The 14859-nt window shown below is 32.3% G+C and overlaps 1 protein-coding gene across 1 annotated transcript in view; it reads left to right on the forward strand.

Annotated features, from left to right (window-relative positions):
* The window catches only part of LOC134723255 (uncharacterized), a 143813-nt gene that overhangs the window by 56013 nt on the left and 72941 nt on the right, over nt 1–14859 (forward strand). Inside the window, exons 7-8 of the mRNA XM_063586876.1 lie at nt 5850–5966; nt 14459–14524. Of these exons, the coding sequence (XP_063442946.1) occupies nt 5850–5966; nt 14459–14524 (183 nt within the window). The remainder of the gene's footprint in view (nt 1–5849; nt 5967–14458; nt 14525–14859) is intronic.

Genomic DNA, 14859 nt, shown 5'->3' on the forward strand with positions numbered 1-14859 from the left:
TTGATATCAGTATTGGGTTAAAATCCCTGAACATTTAGGAATAAGTGGCAAAAAAAGGGCCAAAAAGAAGCATTTTTCTAGTTTATACAGACAATAACTTGTGTTTAAGTGTATGGATCTCTCTGAAATTATACTACAAGGTTTCATACTACAAAGGAGGTTGGAATTGAGTTGTGCAGTTCTTGCTCCATGGGTTTTCAATAAGTCAGGGCCATAGAAAGGGCCCAAATACGTGTTTTGTAGTTTTCAGTCAATAACTTGTGTTTAAGTGTATAAATCTCTATGAAATATTATAACAAGTTCCCATACACAAAAGGGATGGTTATAGGGGGTAATGGATCAAATCATTAAGCAAGTAGTGGCAAAAAGGGGGGGACAACGGGTTTTCTTGTTAAAGGATAATTTAAAAGCAGTGTAAGGGAGGTAATTCAATGTAAAGAATCTATAATACTAAAATTACGAGGTCCAATTTGTCAGCTGTCATCACGTAAAAACAACGAATCAAAGAATTCAACATTATATTTAACTAATATAGTACAAAGGTGTAGATTAAAAATTACACCACTCCAGGGCCTTTTGTTTGCCACGTAATTAATATTGCCAATAATTAAGAAGTTCCGGGTCGAGTCCAATACCGATACCAATAGTATATTCACCTGTTACCTATTACCTTATCTGTACGTTGCGCATCTGCAGACGCACCACCAAACGGTGTATTCAGGATTAATATGCTATATGCATGGGTCATAGTCACAGGGTTGACACTACTAAATTGTCAAATTGTTACCTATTGTAGTATTTTAATCAGTAAGACTTTCTAAGATAACAAATCTGGACTAAAAATAAGGCGTATAGGTAGTTTTCAATTTGTTTGTGGGCATGCATGACATAAAACAGCGAATCAAAGAATTCAACTTTATTCATAAAATATAAATTACAATGCTGTTGATTAAAAGATACTCCATTCCAGGACCTTTTGCTTTCCAAATAATTAATATTACCAATAATTGATAAGTTCCAGTCCGACGGGTTCAAACAGAAAGATTTGAAAGCAGAAGAAACTGTATATCTTATAATCTGCATGACTTTATCAGATGACAATACTAATACTAAAATAAGGCTTGCGCATAGTTATATACTTTAATTCATTCACAGACCCGTGATATCACGGGTGTGTTCTAGTACTGTTATAAATATGTTTGATTACTTGGTCAATTGATCCCTTAAGGAATTTTTGTCCTTTATAGTAAATTATTACCAATTTTTTGTAAACTTTTGAAATTTGACAAAAAACTTTTCGTCTGAAACTACTGTGACTAATTAAGCCAATCGTGGTCAAAATCATTATTAGGGTATCTGGTCTAAAAGGTGTGTTTGATGAACTCACTAGCCAATCAACATGGTCGACATAGCTAAAAGTAGAACATATAGGGGTAAAATGCAGTCTTGAAATGATCATCAGACTAAGATATATTTTCAGACGAATCAGATAAACCATTGTTAGCTATAGGTTTATGTCCCTGAATTTATAATTTTAAGAAATTTTATTGTTTTTATACCCCCGCTTTAAAAAAGGGGGGGTAAACTGTTTTACCTCTGTCTGTCCGTCCGTCAGTCAGTCCGTCCCATGAAACTTTCGTCACATTTGTCTCAGGAACTACAATACAAGGATTTCTGAAATTTGGTTTCAGGGTTTATCTAAGTCAGCTATACCGTGTGATGCGTTTTCAGATTGATCACTTGACAACATTCTGTTTACCGAACACTTGTATGATTTTACACATGATAGCCAAGTTGAAAATTTTCGTCACATTTTTCTCAGGAACTACAATACAAGGATTTCTGAAATTTAGTTTCAGGGTTTATCTAAGTCAGCTATACCGTGTGATGCTTTTTCAGATTGATCACTCGACAACTTCCTGTTTACCGAACTCTTGCATATTTTTACACTATTAATATTATCTACTTGCGGCGGGGGTATCATCAGTGAGCAGTAGCTCGCAGTTTACTTGTTGGTTATTAATTTGAATTTTATTATAGATAAATATAAACTGTAAACAAAAATAATGTTTAGTAAAGTAAGATCTACAAAAAGTCCAGTCAATTGACCTTATAAGAATTTATTGCCCTTTAAAGTGGAATTTTACAATATTTTGTAAATTTTTTTCAAAAGTCTTCTTCTGAAAAACACTGAGACAAATTTAAATAAACTTGATCAAAAATAGGCACAAAGGTATTTAGTTTTGAAAAACGTGTTCAATGACCCTGCCTGCCAACCAACATGGCCTACATGGGTAAAAATAGAACATAGGGGGAAAATGCAATTTTGACTTTTTCCCTGAAACTTGACATTTGCTAGATCAAAAGTATAACGGTTGCGGTATTTCATGCATATATATATTGTAAATAACAGTATCATGTGAGCTCCTTGGAATCTTCAGTTATATAGATTAGACTGTTGGTATTCCTGTTTGAATGGTTTTCACTATAAATTTTTGGGGCCCTTTATAGCTTGCTGTTAGGTGTAAACCAACTTTAAAATAATTATAGCGTCGCGGGAATTATTATAGCATCACGGTGAAAAAATATAGCGTCGCCGAAATAGCCTTGGAAGAACACTGCCAAGGCTCTGTGTTGAAGGCCGTACCTTGACCTATAATGATTTACTTTTATAAATTGTTATTTCGATGGAGAGTTTTCTTATTGGCACTTCCTATATGTAATAACTTTATGTGTAAGTGTATAAATCTTTCTGAAATTACGCCATAAGGTTCTATTTCACAAAGGGAAGGCTGGTATTGAGTTTGGGGGTAATTTAGTTAAATGGTCAGCAATAAGGACCAAAAAGGGCCAAAACATCCATTTTCTAGTTTCCAGACAATAACTTGTGTAGAAGTGTGTGGATCTTTTTGAAACTGAATTCAAGGTACCATACTACAAAGGGAAGGCTGGGATTGAGTTTTGGGTAATTGTCCCAAATGTTCAGGAATTAGGGGCCAAGAAAAGCATTTGTCTAGTTTCCAGATAAGAACTTGTGTTTAAGTGTAGCAGGATCTCATTGAGTTAAAGGGGTAAAAAAAGTTTGGGGGGATATTTTTTTTTTTTTTAATTTTTCATTTATTCATTGATTCTTTCTGATTTATATATTATATAAGCAAAAAATACTGATATGGCAGGAAAGACACACCAAACATGATTTGTAAATGAGAAGGTTCAGTAAGACCCCTTTTTGGCCCCAAAATATAGCAGTTTTACAAAATTGTGATAATGTAATCGTAAAGTTATTCATTGGAAAGTAGAATAATTCTGCTACATAAATATGGACTGTTTTTTACAATACAATGCACATATATCGGGTAGTAGCATCTTAAAGTCCTGCTAAATTACTGAAATATTCATATTTTTAGCATTTTATTACCCGGATTTTTGTGACTAAAATGTCGGTTATTAATTGGGGAATGTACGGTGGCCCGTTGGGTTGGGCTGCAATCAAATGTTTTCTGTGCATTAACTCATGAACTGTTCAACCAAAGCTTTTAAAATTTTAATATGTTGTTACTGACAACTAAATGAAGGTCAAGTTCAATAATGGCGATTTTGACTTTTACTGTTCAGGAGTTATGGTTCTTGAAAGATTGAAAAATGGAGTTTCCAGACATGTCTGTGCATTTATGTATGAACTGTTCTACGAAAGCTACCCAAATTTTAATATGTTGTTACTGATGACAAAATGGAGGTTAAGTTCAATAATGAAGATTTTGACTTTCACGTTCAGGAGTTATGGTTCTTGAAAGATTGAAAAATGATGTTTCCAGTCGTGTCCATACATTTTCTCATGAACCATTCAACCAAAGCTTTTGAAATTTTTATATGTTGTTAATGATGACAAAATAGAGGTCAAGTTCAATAATGAAGATTTTGACTTTCACGTTCAGGAGTTATGGTTCTTGAAAGATTGAAAAATGGTGTTTCCAGTCGTGTCCATACATTTTCTCATGAACCATTCAATCTAAGCTTGTCAAATTTTAATATGTTGATACTGAGGACAAAATGGAGGTCAAATTTGATCATGACGATTTTCACTTTCACCATTCATCAGTAATGGTTCTTGTGATATTGCCAGGACACCAATAAATGTTAATAAATCCGGTTTGCTGTCCTTGTGACAGCCTCTTGTTGAAATTTTAGACGGTTTCTGTCTAAAATGAAAGTGGCCGCATTTGTGTTCATTCATAATATTGAAATGTAAGTTGTATTTGATGATAATACATAATATATTTAAAGGTTAAGGATGAACAGGATGCGGTCACTTTCATCTGAAAAGTGATGATTTTTGGCAAATTTGATAGATTTTTCATATTAATACTTGAATCGGAGCGATTTTAATGACTTAATTAGTTAAAATCTTTCACTAAAACTTATTGAATCAATTGAAAAACAGTAAAACAGTAAAACAGTAAAACAATAGCCAGAAGACACTTAAGTGTTTAAAAAGTGTCTAAAATATTTCATCAGATAAACTAGAAAATTGAGGCCAAAATTGGCCCTTACCGGACTTACTCCTTATATAAAGTATGGTGCAATAGCAGGAAATCTTCAATTGCAAAGTATTATGCTATAGCAATGTATAATGAGCATTGCACAATAGCCAGAAAACATCAACTACTTAGTATTGCCCAAAAGCAAGAAATCTCCAATTGCACAGTATTGTGCTATAATCTGCTATTGTGCAATGGCACAATACATGGCACAATACTGTGCAATAGTAAGAAATCTCTAATTGCATATTGTATTGTGCAATAGCACTGAATATCCAATTGCGCAGTATTGCGCTAAAAGCAAAAAATGTCTGATTGCACAGCAATATCAAGAAATCTTCAATTGAAAATTAAAAACAAATGTTTCAACCCATTTCAAATTTTTAAGACCTTTTACTACATTATTTAGTGTCAGAAATATATGTTATGTCAAATAATTAATCACAATCCAAATTCAGACAGTATCAAGCTTGAACATTGTGTTCAAACTTGCACCAAATGTTCAGGGTTTGACCTCTAGGGCAGTATCAAGCTGCTCTCGGTAAAGCATTTTATTTTTATATGAAGTAAATATTAAAATTTAAACTTAAATTGTCTATTGATAAACATATATTTAGATTTCTTATTTTGGGCCCAGTTATCAAATTGATCCAAATGAGGGGCCAAAATTAAATGTGTTTAATTTCGACAGAAATTGAATATATATAATCATAAGGTTCTTTTAAATGCTGAATCTAAACCTGAATTTATTTTCATTATTAATAAGTTAAGTCCACAATGAGGTCAAAAGGTCCTAAATGAAACTTCAGTTTGATTTCATAAAAAATTGAAATCTTTGGGTTCATTGATGTTCTGATTCTATCAATGTACTAAAATTTGGCAACATAATACTTAGTGCTTTTGGCTACAATGACAAAGAATAATTATATGAAATATTTCATTTTATATTATATTATTTCCTTTATCACTGATCTTTTGACCTTGCCAAATAAAGTTGTTATTGTATGAATGAAAAAGAACTGTAACTGGTCAATATTTTTAGAAATGCCAAACAAAAATTGTGTTTCTTTATCTTAAACATAAACATCATGAATCATTTGAATGAAAGATCAATTCTAGTCCAATATTTAAGTATACAAGTTTCTTCAGATTTCTAGCATACTTTAACATGGAGGAGTGATTTGGTGCACTTGAGGGCAGAAAATGCCTTAAAGAGTTTTAAAACATCTATATATTTTTTGCACATAATGAGGAGGAGGAAGAATGGATTATTTCTACGATAACATTAATTTTTGTTAATTTTATTTTTAGACTTTGGAGACGATGCTTACCTGTACTACCCAGATCCAAGCTTCATATCTGTAGGATATTTTGTTGTCATTAGTACGCTTCTAATGATGAAATGTTTTAAATGTAGAGATCTGAATTGTGAGTTATTAATTTTTATTTAGTCCCCTACCAGTGGAGTCAAAGGGAACTTACGGTTTGCACTGCAAATCAGATTTCTGACTTTTTTGTCATTCCTAAAAATTTTGATTTGATAATTGGTAAATAGTTTGACAATGACAAGTTACAGTTCAGTTTTAAATTTTGTTTGGGTCTGATGATTTTGTGCAGAATTATGGTTATGGAAAATTCACTGAAATAATCAATGTTCCACACTTGTTTTTGTCATGTTTGAAAGAAAGGATTTGTATAGAACTATACATATTCTTGTTGAAAGTATTGATTGAAAAATTGTTTTATCATAAAAAGTTACAGTTTAAGTTTGAATTTGGTTGCAGACTGATGATTTTGTGCAGTGTTATGGTCCTTTGTCTTAAAAAAAAATCACTGAAATAATCAGTTTCCCAAACTTTTTTTGTCATACTTGGAGATATTGACTTGAAATTTGTTATATAGTTTACACGATGGCAAGTTATAGATCGAGTAAGTATTTGTTTCGAAGACAATGAACTTTTTTTTCGGAAGCAAAATTTGAAAAAAAATTAGTCGTATATTGCTATCACGTTGGCGTCGTCGTCTGCGTCATCGTCTTCGCCGTCCGAATACTTTTAGTTTTCGCACTCTAACTTTAGTAAAAGTAAATAGAAATCTATGAAATTTTAACACAAGGTTTATGACCACAAAAGGAAGGTTGGGATTGATTTTGGGAGTTTTGGTCCCATCATTTTAGGAATGAGGGGCCAAAAAGGACCAAAATAAGCATTTTCTTGGTTTTTGTGGAGCCAGCAACTTTTGTTGCAGAAAGCTCGACATAGGGATAGTGATCCGGCGGGGGCGGCAACGGCCGCGGCGTAAGCTCACTTCTTAAAAGCTTTATAATTTAGAAGGTAGAAGACCTGGATTGTTCATACTTTATATATAGATGCCTCATGTTACGAACTTTCCGTCAGTCACATGTCCAATGTCCTTGACCTCATTTTCATGGTTCAGTGACTACTTAAAAAAAAAGTTAAGATTTTTTGTAATGTTAAATTCTCTCTTATTTTAAGTAATTGGATAACTATATTTGGTATGTGCGTAACTTGCAAGGTTCTCATGCCTGTCACAGTTTCCACTTGACCTCGACCTCATTTCATGGATCAGTGAACAAGGTTAAGTTTTGGTGGTCAAGTCCATATCTCAGATACTATAAGCAATAGGTCTAGTATATTTGGTGTATGGAAGGACTGTAAGGTGTACATGTCCAACTGGCAGGTGTCATCTGACCTTGACCTCATTTTCATGGTTCAGTGGTTATAGTTAAGTTTTTGTGTTTTGGTCTGTTTTTCCTATACTAAATGCAATAGGTCTACTATATTTGGTGTATGGAATGATTGGAAGGTGTACATGTCCAGCTGACAGGTGTCATCTGACCTTGACCTCATTTTCATGGTTCAGTGGTCAAAGTTATTTTTTTGAGTTTTGGTCTATTTTTCTAATACTTTATGCATTAGTCAACTAAATTTGGTGTATGGAAATATTTTATGATCAATATGTCTGTTACGCAGGTTTTATTTGACCTTGACCTCAGTTTCACGGTCCATTGCTAAGTGTTAAGTGTTTGTGTTTTGGTCTGTTTTTTTTTAATTTATAAGCAATAAGTCAACTATATTTGTTGTATTGAAGAATTGTAAGCTGTACATGTCTGTCTGGCATGGTTCATCTGACCTTGACCTCATTTTCATGGTTCGTTGATCAATGTTTGTTTTCTTTGATTAATGTTGAGTTTATGTGGCAGTTGTAATAAAGCTTTTTATTAGGTCTATCAACATAATATCAATGATTAGTAAAGAAGGCGAGACATTTCAGTGTGTGCACTCTTGTCGCACTATAACTTTAGTTGATGTCCATAGAAATCTATGAAATTTTGACACAAGGTTAATGACCACAAAAGAAAGGTTGTCATTGATTTTGGGAGTTTTGGTTCTAACAGTTTAGGAATTAGGGGCCAAAAAAGGGCCCAAATAAGCATTATTCTTGGTTTTCGCACAATAACTTTAGTTTAAGTTAATAGAAATCAATGAAATTTAAACACAAGGTTTATGACCACAAAAGGAAGGTTGGTATTGATTTTGGGAGGTAAGGTCCCAACAGTTTAGGAATTAGGGGCCAAAAAGGGACCCAAATAAGCATTTTCTTGGTTTTTGCACCATAACTTTAGTATAAGTGAATAGAAATCTATGAAATTTAAACACAAGGTTTATGACCATTAAAGGAAGGTTGGTATTGATTTTGGGAGTTTTGGTCCCAACAGTTTAGGAATAAGTTTGAATCATTGAGGTTCTTTGATATGCCGAATCTAACTGTGTATGTAGATTCTTAATATTTGGTCCCGTTTTCAAATTTGTCTACATTAAGGTCCAAAGGGTCCAAAATTAAACTTAGTTTGATTTTGACAAAAATTGAATCTGTTGGGTTCTTTGATATGCTGAATCTAAAAATGTACTTAGATTTTTTGGAAATCTTTACTTAGGCACCACCCTCCCTAACAACAGGACAGGTTAGTTCCCTATAGTTCTCATGTATGTGCACATAATACACAAATAAACTGAAAAAAACTGGGTATACTATTGGAGCAGTTCATTCAAGAATGTATGTCATTATGTGTGTTGATGTGCAGGCTTTTTAAAAACATTTTGATTAGGGAAGTGGGTATTGATTCAACTAGTATGATTGACCACTGTCATTATCACTAAACAATCAGAGACAAGGTGGACTTTTAGTTACAATGCCCCACCTCCTAAACTGCCAATCAAATTGACCACATTACCTATCTACATCAGTCTTACATAATTGTAGACCACTCCAATATGCATCTAGTTCTTAATACACAAGTATTCGAACTCATCATTGATTACACAAATGTGTGTATTATTTGTTTGATATTTATAAGGATGATAGATTTATTTATTGCCAATTACTTTTGATCTACATTACATATAGTAATTCTGTAAATTATATCTGAAAGATAAATGATTAATGGATTAGCAAGATTTAAAAAAAATGAAATATGAATATATAAAAGGTATTCAAGTATGGCATATAATGTACTTGATAAATTTCCAATAATCATCTGTAATTAATCAACAATTTAGATTAGTTCACTTTTTTATCAGGAATTGGCTTGAAACAGTTTTAAAATTTATAAACTTTTAATTATAAAAAAACATTGTTTATTAGTTTATTTCCCATCAATCATTATGTCTATTTTAGTCATTTGAAATTTTATTAGAAGTAAATATATATTTTTGCAATTAAGAAAGAATCCACATTTATATAAAATTAGTTTTTTAATTAGTTTACGTTGAAAAATAAAATTGAAAATGCCCTGTGTTGAAAAATACATTAAAATTTGATCAAAAGGCACTCTAAAACTTTTAATTTTCAATGCCATATAACCTCTGTTTCAACTTACAAAATGCCCCAAAACAACATTTTTTTTATTATTTTTGTGGGCACTTTAAAGCTTTTAGCTGTTGGTCTAAATTTATGTCTTACAAGGATATTTGGTAACATTTACTAGAAGAATTTTTGCATTTGTTGTTTTTTTGAAACATGTTCAGAACCGGCAACATAATTTCGATTAGATATAAACTGCAGTTTAAATAAAATTGTGCAAATTTAGAGACCCATATTATTTAATTTGAGCACCTTTATTCACATACTGGAAAAGCAAGTTTCCTTCTAAAGACCTGCTGTAAATGCAATTTTCAGCAATAGTGTTTTATAAATTTTCATTTTCCCCACCATACCTTAATATGAAATAATTCAAACTACTGTTCTAATCTTTCCATGAGTGATATCCATCACTTTCATTATTATTGGCCCAGTTTTCAAGTTGGTCCAAATCGGGGTCCAAAATTAAACTTTGTTTGATTTCATCAAAACTTGAATAAATGGGGTTCTTTGATATGCCAAATCTAACTGGGTATGTAGATTCTTCATTTTTGGTCCTGTTTTCAAATTGGTCTACATTAAAGTCCAAAGGGTCCAAAATTAAACTTAGCTTTATTTTAACAAAAATTGAATTCTTGGGTTTTTGTCGAGCCTGCAACTTTTGTTGCAGAAAGCTCGACATAGGGATAGTGATCCGGCGGCGGCGGTGTTAGCTCACTTCTTAAAAGCTTTGTATTTTAGAAGGTAGAAGACCTGGATGCTTCATACTTTGTATATAGATGCCTCATCTTACGAACTTTCCGTCAGTCACATGTCTAATGTCCTTGACCTCATTTTCATGGTTCAGTGACTACTTGAAAAAAAAAGTTAAGATTTTTTGTAATGTTAAATTCTCTTTTATTATAAGTAATTGGATAACTATATTTGGTATGTGCGTACCTTGCAAGGTCCTCATGCCCATCAGATAGTTTTCACTAGACCTCAACCTCAATTCATGGATCAGTGAACAAGGTTAAGTTTTGGTGGTCAAGTCCATATCTCAGATACTATAAGCAATAGGTCTTGTATATTTGGTGTATGGAAGGACTGTAAGGTGTACATGTCCAACTGGCAGGTGTCATCTGACCTTGACCTCATTTTCATGGTTCAGTGGTTATAGTTAAGTTTTTATACGACCGCAAATTTGAAAAAAAATTTTGTCGTATATTGCTATCACGTTGGTGTCGTCGTCTGCGTCGTCGTCGTCCGAATACTTTTAGTTTTCGCACTTTAACTTTAGTAAAAGTGAATAGAAATCTATGAAATTTCAACACAAGGTTTATGACCATAAAAGGAAGGTTGGTATTGATTTTGGGAGTTTTGGTCCCAACATTTTAGGAATTAGGGGCCAAAAAGGGCCCAAATAAGCATTTTCTTGGTTTTCGCACTATAACTTTAGTTTAAGTTAATAGAAATCTATGAAATTTTGACACAAGGTTGATGACCACAAAAGAAAGGTTGGGATTGATTTTGGGAGTTTTGGTTTCAACAGTTTAGGAATTAGGGGCCAAAAAAGGGCCCAAATAAGCATTATTCTTGGTTTTCGCACAATAACTTTAGTTTAAGTAAATAGAAATCAATGAAATTTAAACATAATGTTTATGACCACAAAAGGAAGGTGGTAAAAGGTCCCAACAGTTTAGGAAATAGGGGCCAAAAAGGGACCCAAATAAGCATTTTTCTTGGTTTTCGCACCATAATGTTAGTATAAGTAAATAGAAATCTATGAAATTTAAACACAAGGTTAATGACCATAAAAGGAAGGTTGGTATTGATTTTGGGAGTTTTGGTCCCAACAGTTTAGGAAAAAGGGGCCCAAAGGGTCCAAAATTAAACTTTGTTTGATTTCATCAAAATTGAATAATTGGGGTTCTTTGATATGCCAAATCTAACTGTGTATGTAGATTCTTCATTTTTGGTCCCGTTTTCAAATTGGCCTACATTAAGGTCCAAAGGGTCCAAAATTAAACTAAGTTTGATTTTATCAAAAATTAAATTCTTGGGCCTCTTTGATATGCTGAATCTAAACATGTACTTAGATTTTTGATTATGGGCCCAGTTTTCAAGTTGGTCCAAATCAGGATCTAAAATTATTATATTAAGTATTGTGCAATAGCAAGTCTTTTCAATTGCACAGCATTGTGCAATGGCAAGAAATATCTAATTTCACAATATTGTGAAATAGCAAATTTTTTTTTAATTAGAGTTATCTTTCTTTGTCCAAAATAGTAAGCAAGAAATATCTTATTGCAAGAATTTTTTTTAATTGGAGTTATCTTTCTTTGTCCAGAATCAACTTAAATCTTTGTTATATACAATATACAATGTATATTCACTTTTTACTACCAACTGATAAATTTAGATTATCTTTACCATTCAGTGATAACAAGCAGTTTTTTTACATCTTAATATTTTATGATGTATTTAAATGAGTAGTTATTGTTGCAAACTCCATTAGAATATTTTAATTGAGATTAGTTTTGGAACAAGGGAAAGGGGGATGTGATTAAAAAATTGGGTTCAATTTTTCTCATTTGAAATTTCATAAATAAAAAGAAAATTTCTTCAAACATTTTTTTGAGAGGATTAATATTGAACAGCATAGTGAATTGCTCTAAGAGAAAACAAAAATTTTAATTTCATTAGAACACATTCATTCTGTGTCAGAAACCTATGCTGTGTCAACTATTTAATCACAATCCAAATTTAGAGCCGAATCCAGCTTGAATGTTATGTCCATACTTGCCCCAACCGTTCAGGGTTCAACCTCTGCGGTCATATAAAGCTACGCCCTGCGGAGCATCTGGTTGATTATGGGCCCAGTTTTCAAGTTGGTTCAAATCAGGATCTAAAATTATTATATTAAGTATTGTGCAATAGCAAGAAATTTTCAATTGCACAGTACTCAGCAATAACAAGAAATCTTCAATTGCACAGTATTGTGCAATAGCAAAAAATTTTCAATTGCACAGTATTGCGCAATAGCAAGAAATCTTCAATTGCACAGTATTGTGCAATAGCAAGTATTTTCAATTGCACAGTATTGCGCAATAGCAAGAAATATCTAATTGCACAATAATGTGCAATAGCAAGAAATTTCAATTGGAGTTATCTTTCTTTGTCCAGAATAGTAGTTGAATCAACTTAAATCAATGTTTTATACAATATACAATGTATATTCACTTTTACTACCAACTGATAGATTAAAACAATTCAGTGATAACAATTAGCACTTTTTTTACATTTTGATATTTTATGATGTATTTAAATGAGTGATTATTGTTGCAAACTCCATTAGAAATTTGAATTGAGATCGGGTTTGGAATAAAGGATAGGGGATGTGAAAAAAAAATTGGGGGGGGGGGGTCAATTTTTCTCATTTGAAATTTCATAAATAAAAAGAAAATTTTTCAAACATTTTTTTGAGAGGATTAATATTTAACAGCATGGTGAATTGCTCAAAGGCAAAACAAAATTTTAGGTTCATTAGACCACATTCATTCTGTGTCAGAAACCTATGCCGTGTCAACTATTTAATCACAATCCAAATTTAGAGCTGAATCCAGCTTGAATGTTGTGTCCATACTTGCCCCAACCATTCAGGGTTCAACCTCTGCGGTCGTATAAAGCTGCGCCCTGCGGAGCATCTGGTTAACCGATAACATGGATAAGGGACCATGTTTTGTCATGCAATACTCATGGAAAACTTGTTTTTCTTATGTTATTTATTCCAATTCCATGCCACATAGCTATTTGTATTGCAATGTTTTACTTATTTTCCAACAAGAAAGAAAGAATCTTGTGATTTACTTTTACAAGCATAAATTTTGAATCCTGTCCATCTGTCCTACATATAGGGTTTACTGTTTGTAAGATTAACCCCTCATATACATTATTTGGGAAGTCTACTACAAATGATTCCAGCAAGAAAGGTAGACGTGTCATACCTATTGTGTAAATACATTAATTAAGTTTATGACTATAAGTTTTTGTGTGGTAGACAACTGAGGAATTAAAATTTAACAAAAGTTCCAGACAAGTGTCATTATTCAAAGATGATAGTTAAGTACCTTGTGTAGGACCATCGTCGTCAATGTAACTAAAGTACTTTGCATATTCTTATATTTTCTATGATTATTACCTGCCAATTCTCATATTTTGCTACACCTGTCAATTTCTGCTTATCATAAGCAGAAATTGACAGGTGAAGCAAAAATCTTTGTTTAAAGCAATGTAGTGTTGAATAAAAATCACTCACTAACTTTCCTTTAAACCCTCATAACTTTGTCATTTCTTTATCTTTTTTCACTGTAGACTGACGGTTGATTTTGAAATTACGTGTCAAATCTTTTACCAAACTTTAATGACTCAGTCACTGATAACAATCAAATGATGTATGCAATTTATCTTATAGCACCAAACTACTAGTGGGACCAGCCCGGTACATCAGAAGTCCATGTCAAGTGGGTGATAAACATGTCGGTTTCTTTATAATTTTATTTTTTTTCTCTGATCGAACTGCTATCCTGGGGATGTCAATTTTATATCAAGCAGAGTGTTCACTCTCCTTCTAATATAACCTATTTGGTAGGAGTAAAAGATTAAGAAAACTTAATTCAATATTAATGAAACATCAGTCATCTCTTACATCTTAATCACAAATTAGTTGAATATCAAAATCAAAAGAAAGCTTGTCAAGAATATTGGTAATAATTTGCAATTATTTTGTGAAATAAATTAAGTTTGAATTAAAGTGAGTGTTTATACTTCCCTTCAACCTCAGAAATTATACACCATAGTTGCACCTTACACAAATCTTGATTTGAAAATGATGAACCTAGAGAGCTTTTCAACATAACTTTAGGAATTGTAAATAAAGCAATACACCCTTTAGTTTTAATAGCTATGTCCTGTTTACTTATAATATATATACCATAAATGGAAGACATAGAGTGCCCATCTTTTTTTATTCTTATAACTCTTGTTAAATCATATTGTAGGCAAAGATGTGTGCATCCTGATTGGAATTGTCATCACTTGTCCCTTTGGGCCGATTCTTTATTCAGGTATTTATTTATATTTTCTAGAAAAGAAAAACTGATACTTGTTTTTACCTGCCTTTAAATATAGAATGTATCATATATTCAATCACAATCCAAATGCAAAGCTGTTTTAAGCTTTTAAAAATGTTATGTCCATACTTGCTCAACTGTTCAGGGTTCATCCTCTGCAGGAAAATCTGGTTTGTTGTCACTATAATAGACTCATGTTTTAACTGATGATTCTAATGCATTTATGCATTTTGGGCAATATCATAATAGATAAGAGAAACTTTTATATAACAGTTAAAATTATCAGCAATAAAAGATCAACAAAAAAAATATATTTTGGTCGTGAATTC

Source organism: Mytilus trossulus, chromosome 6 (genome assembly GCF_036588685.1).
Source record: "Mytilus trossulus isolate FHL-02 chromosome 6, PNRI_Mtr1.1.1.hap1, whole genome shotgun sequence".
NCBI lineage: Eukaryota > Metazoa > Mollusca > Bivalvia > Mytilida > Mytilidae > Mytilus > Mytilus trossulus.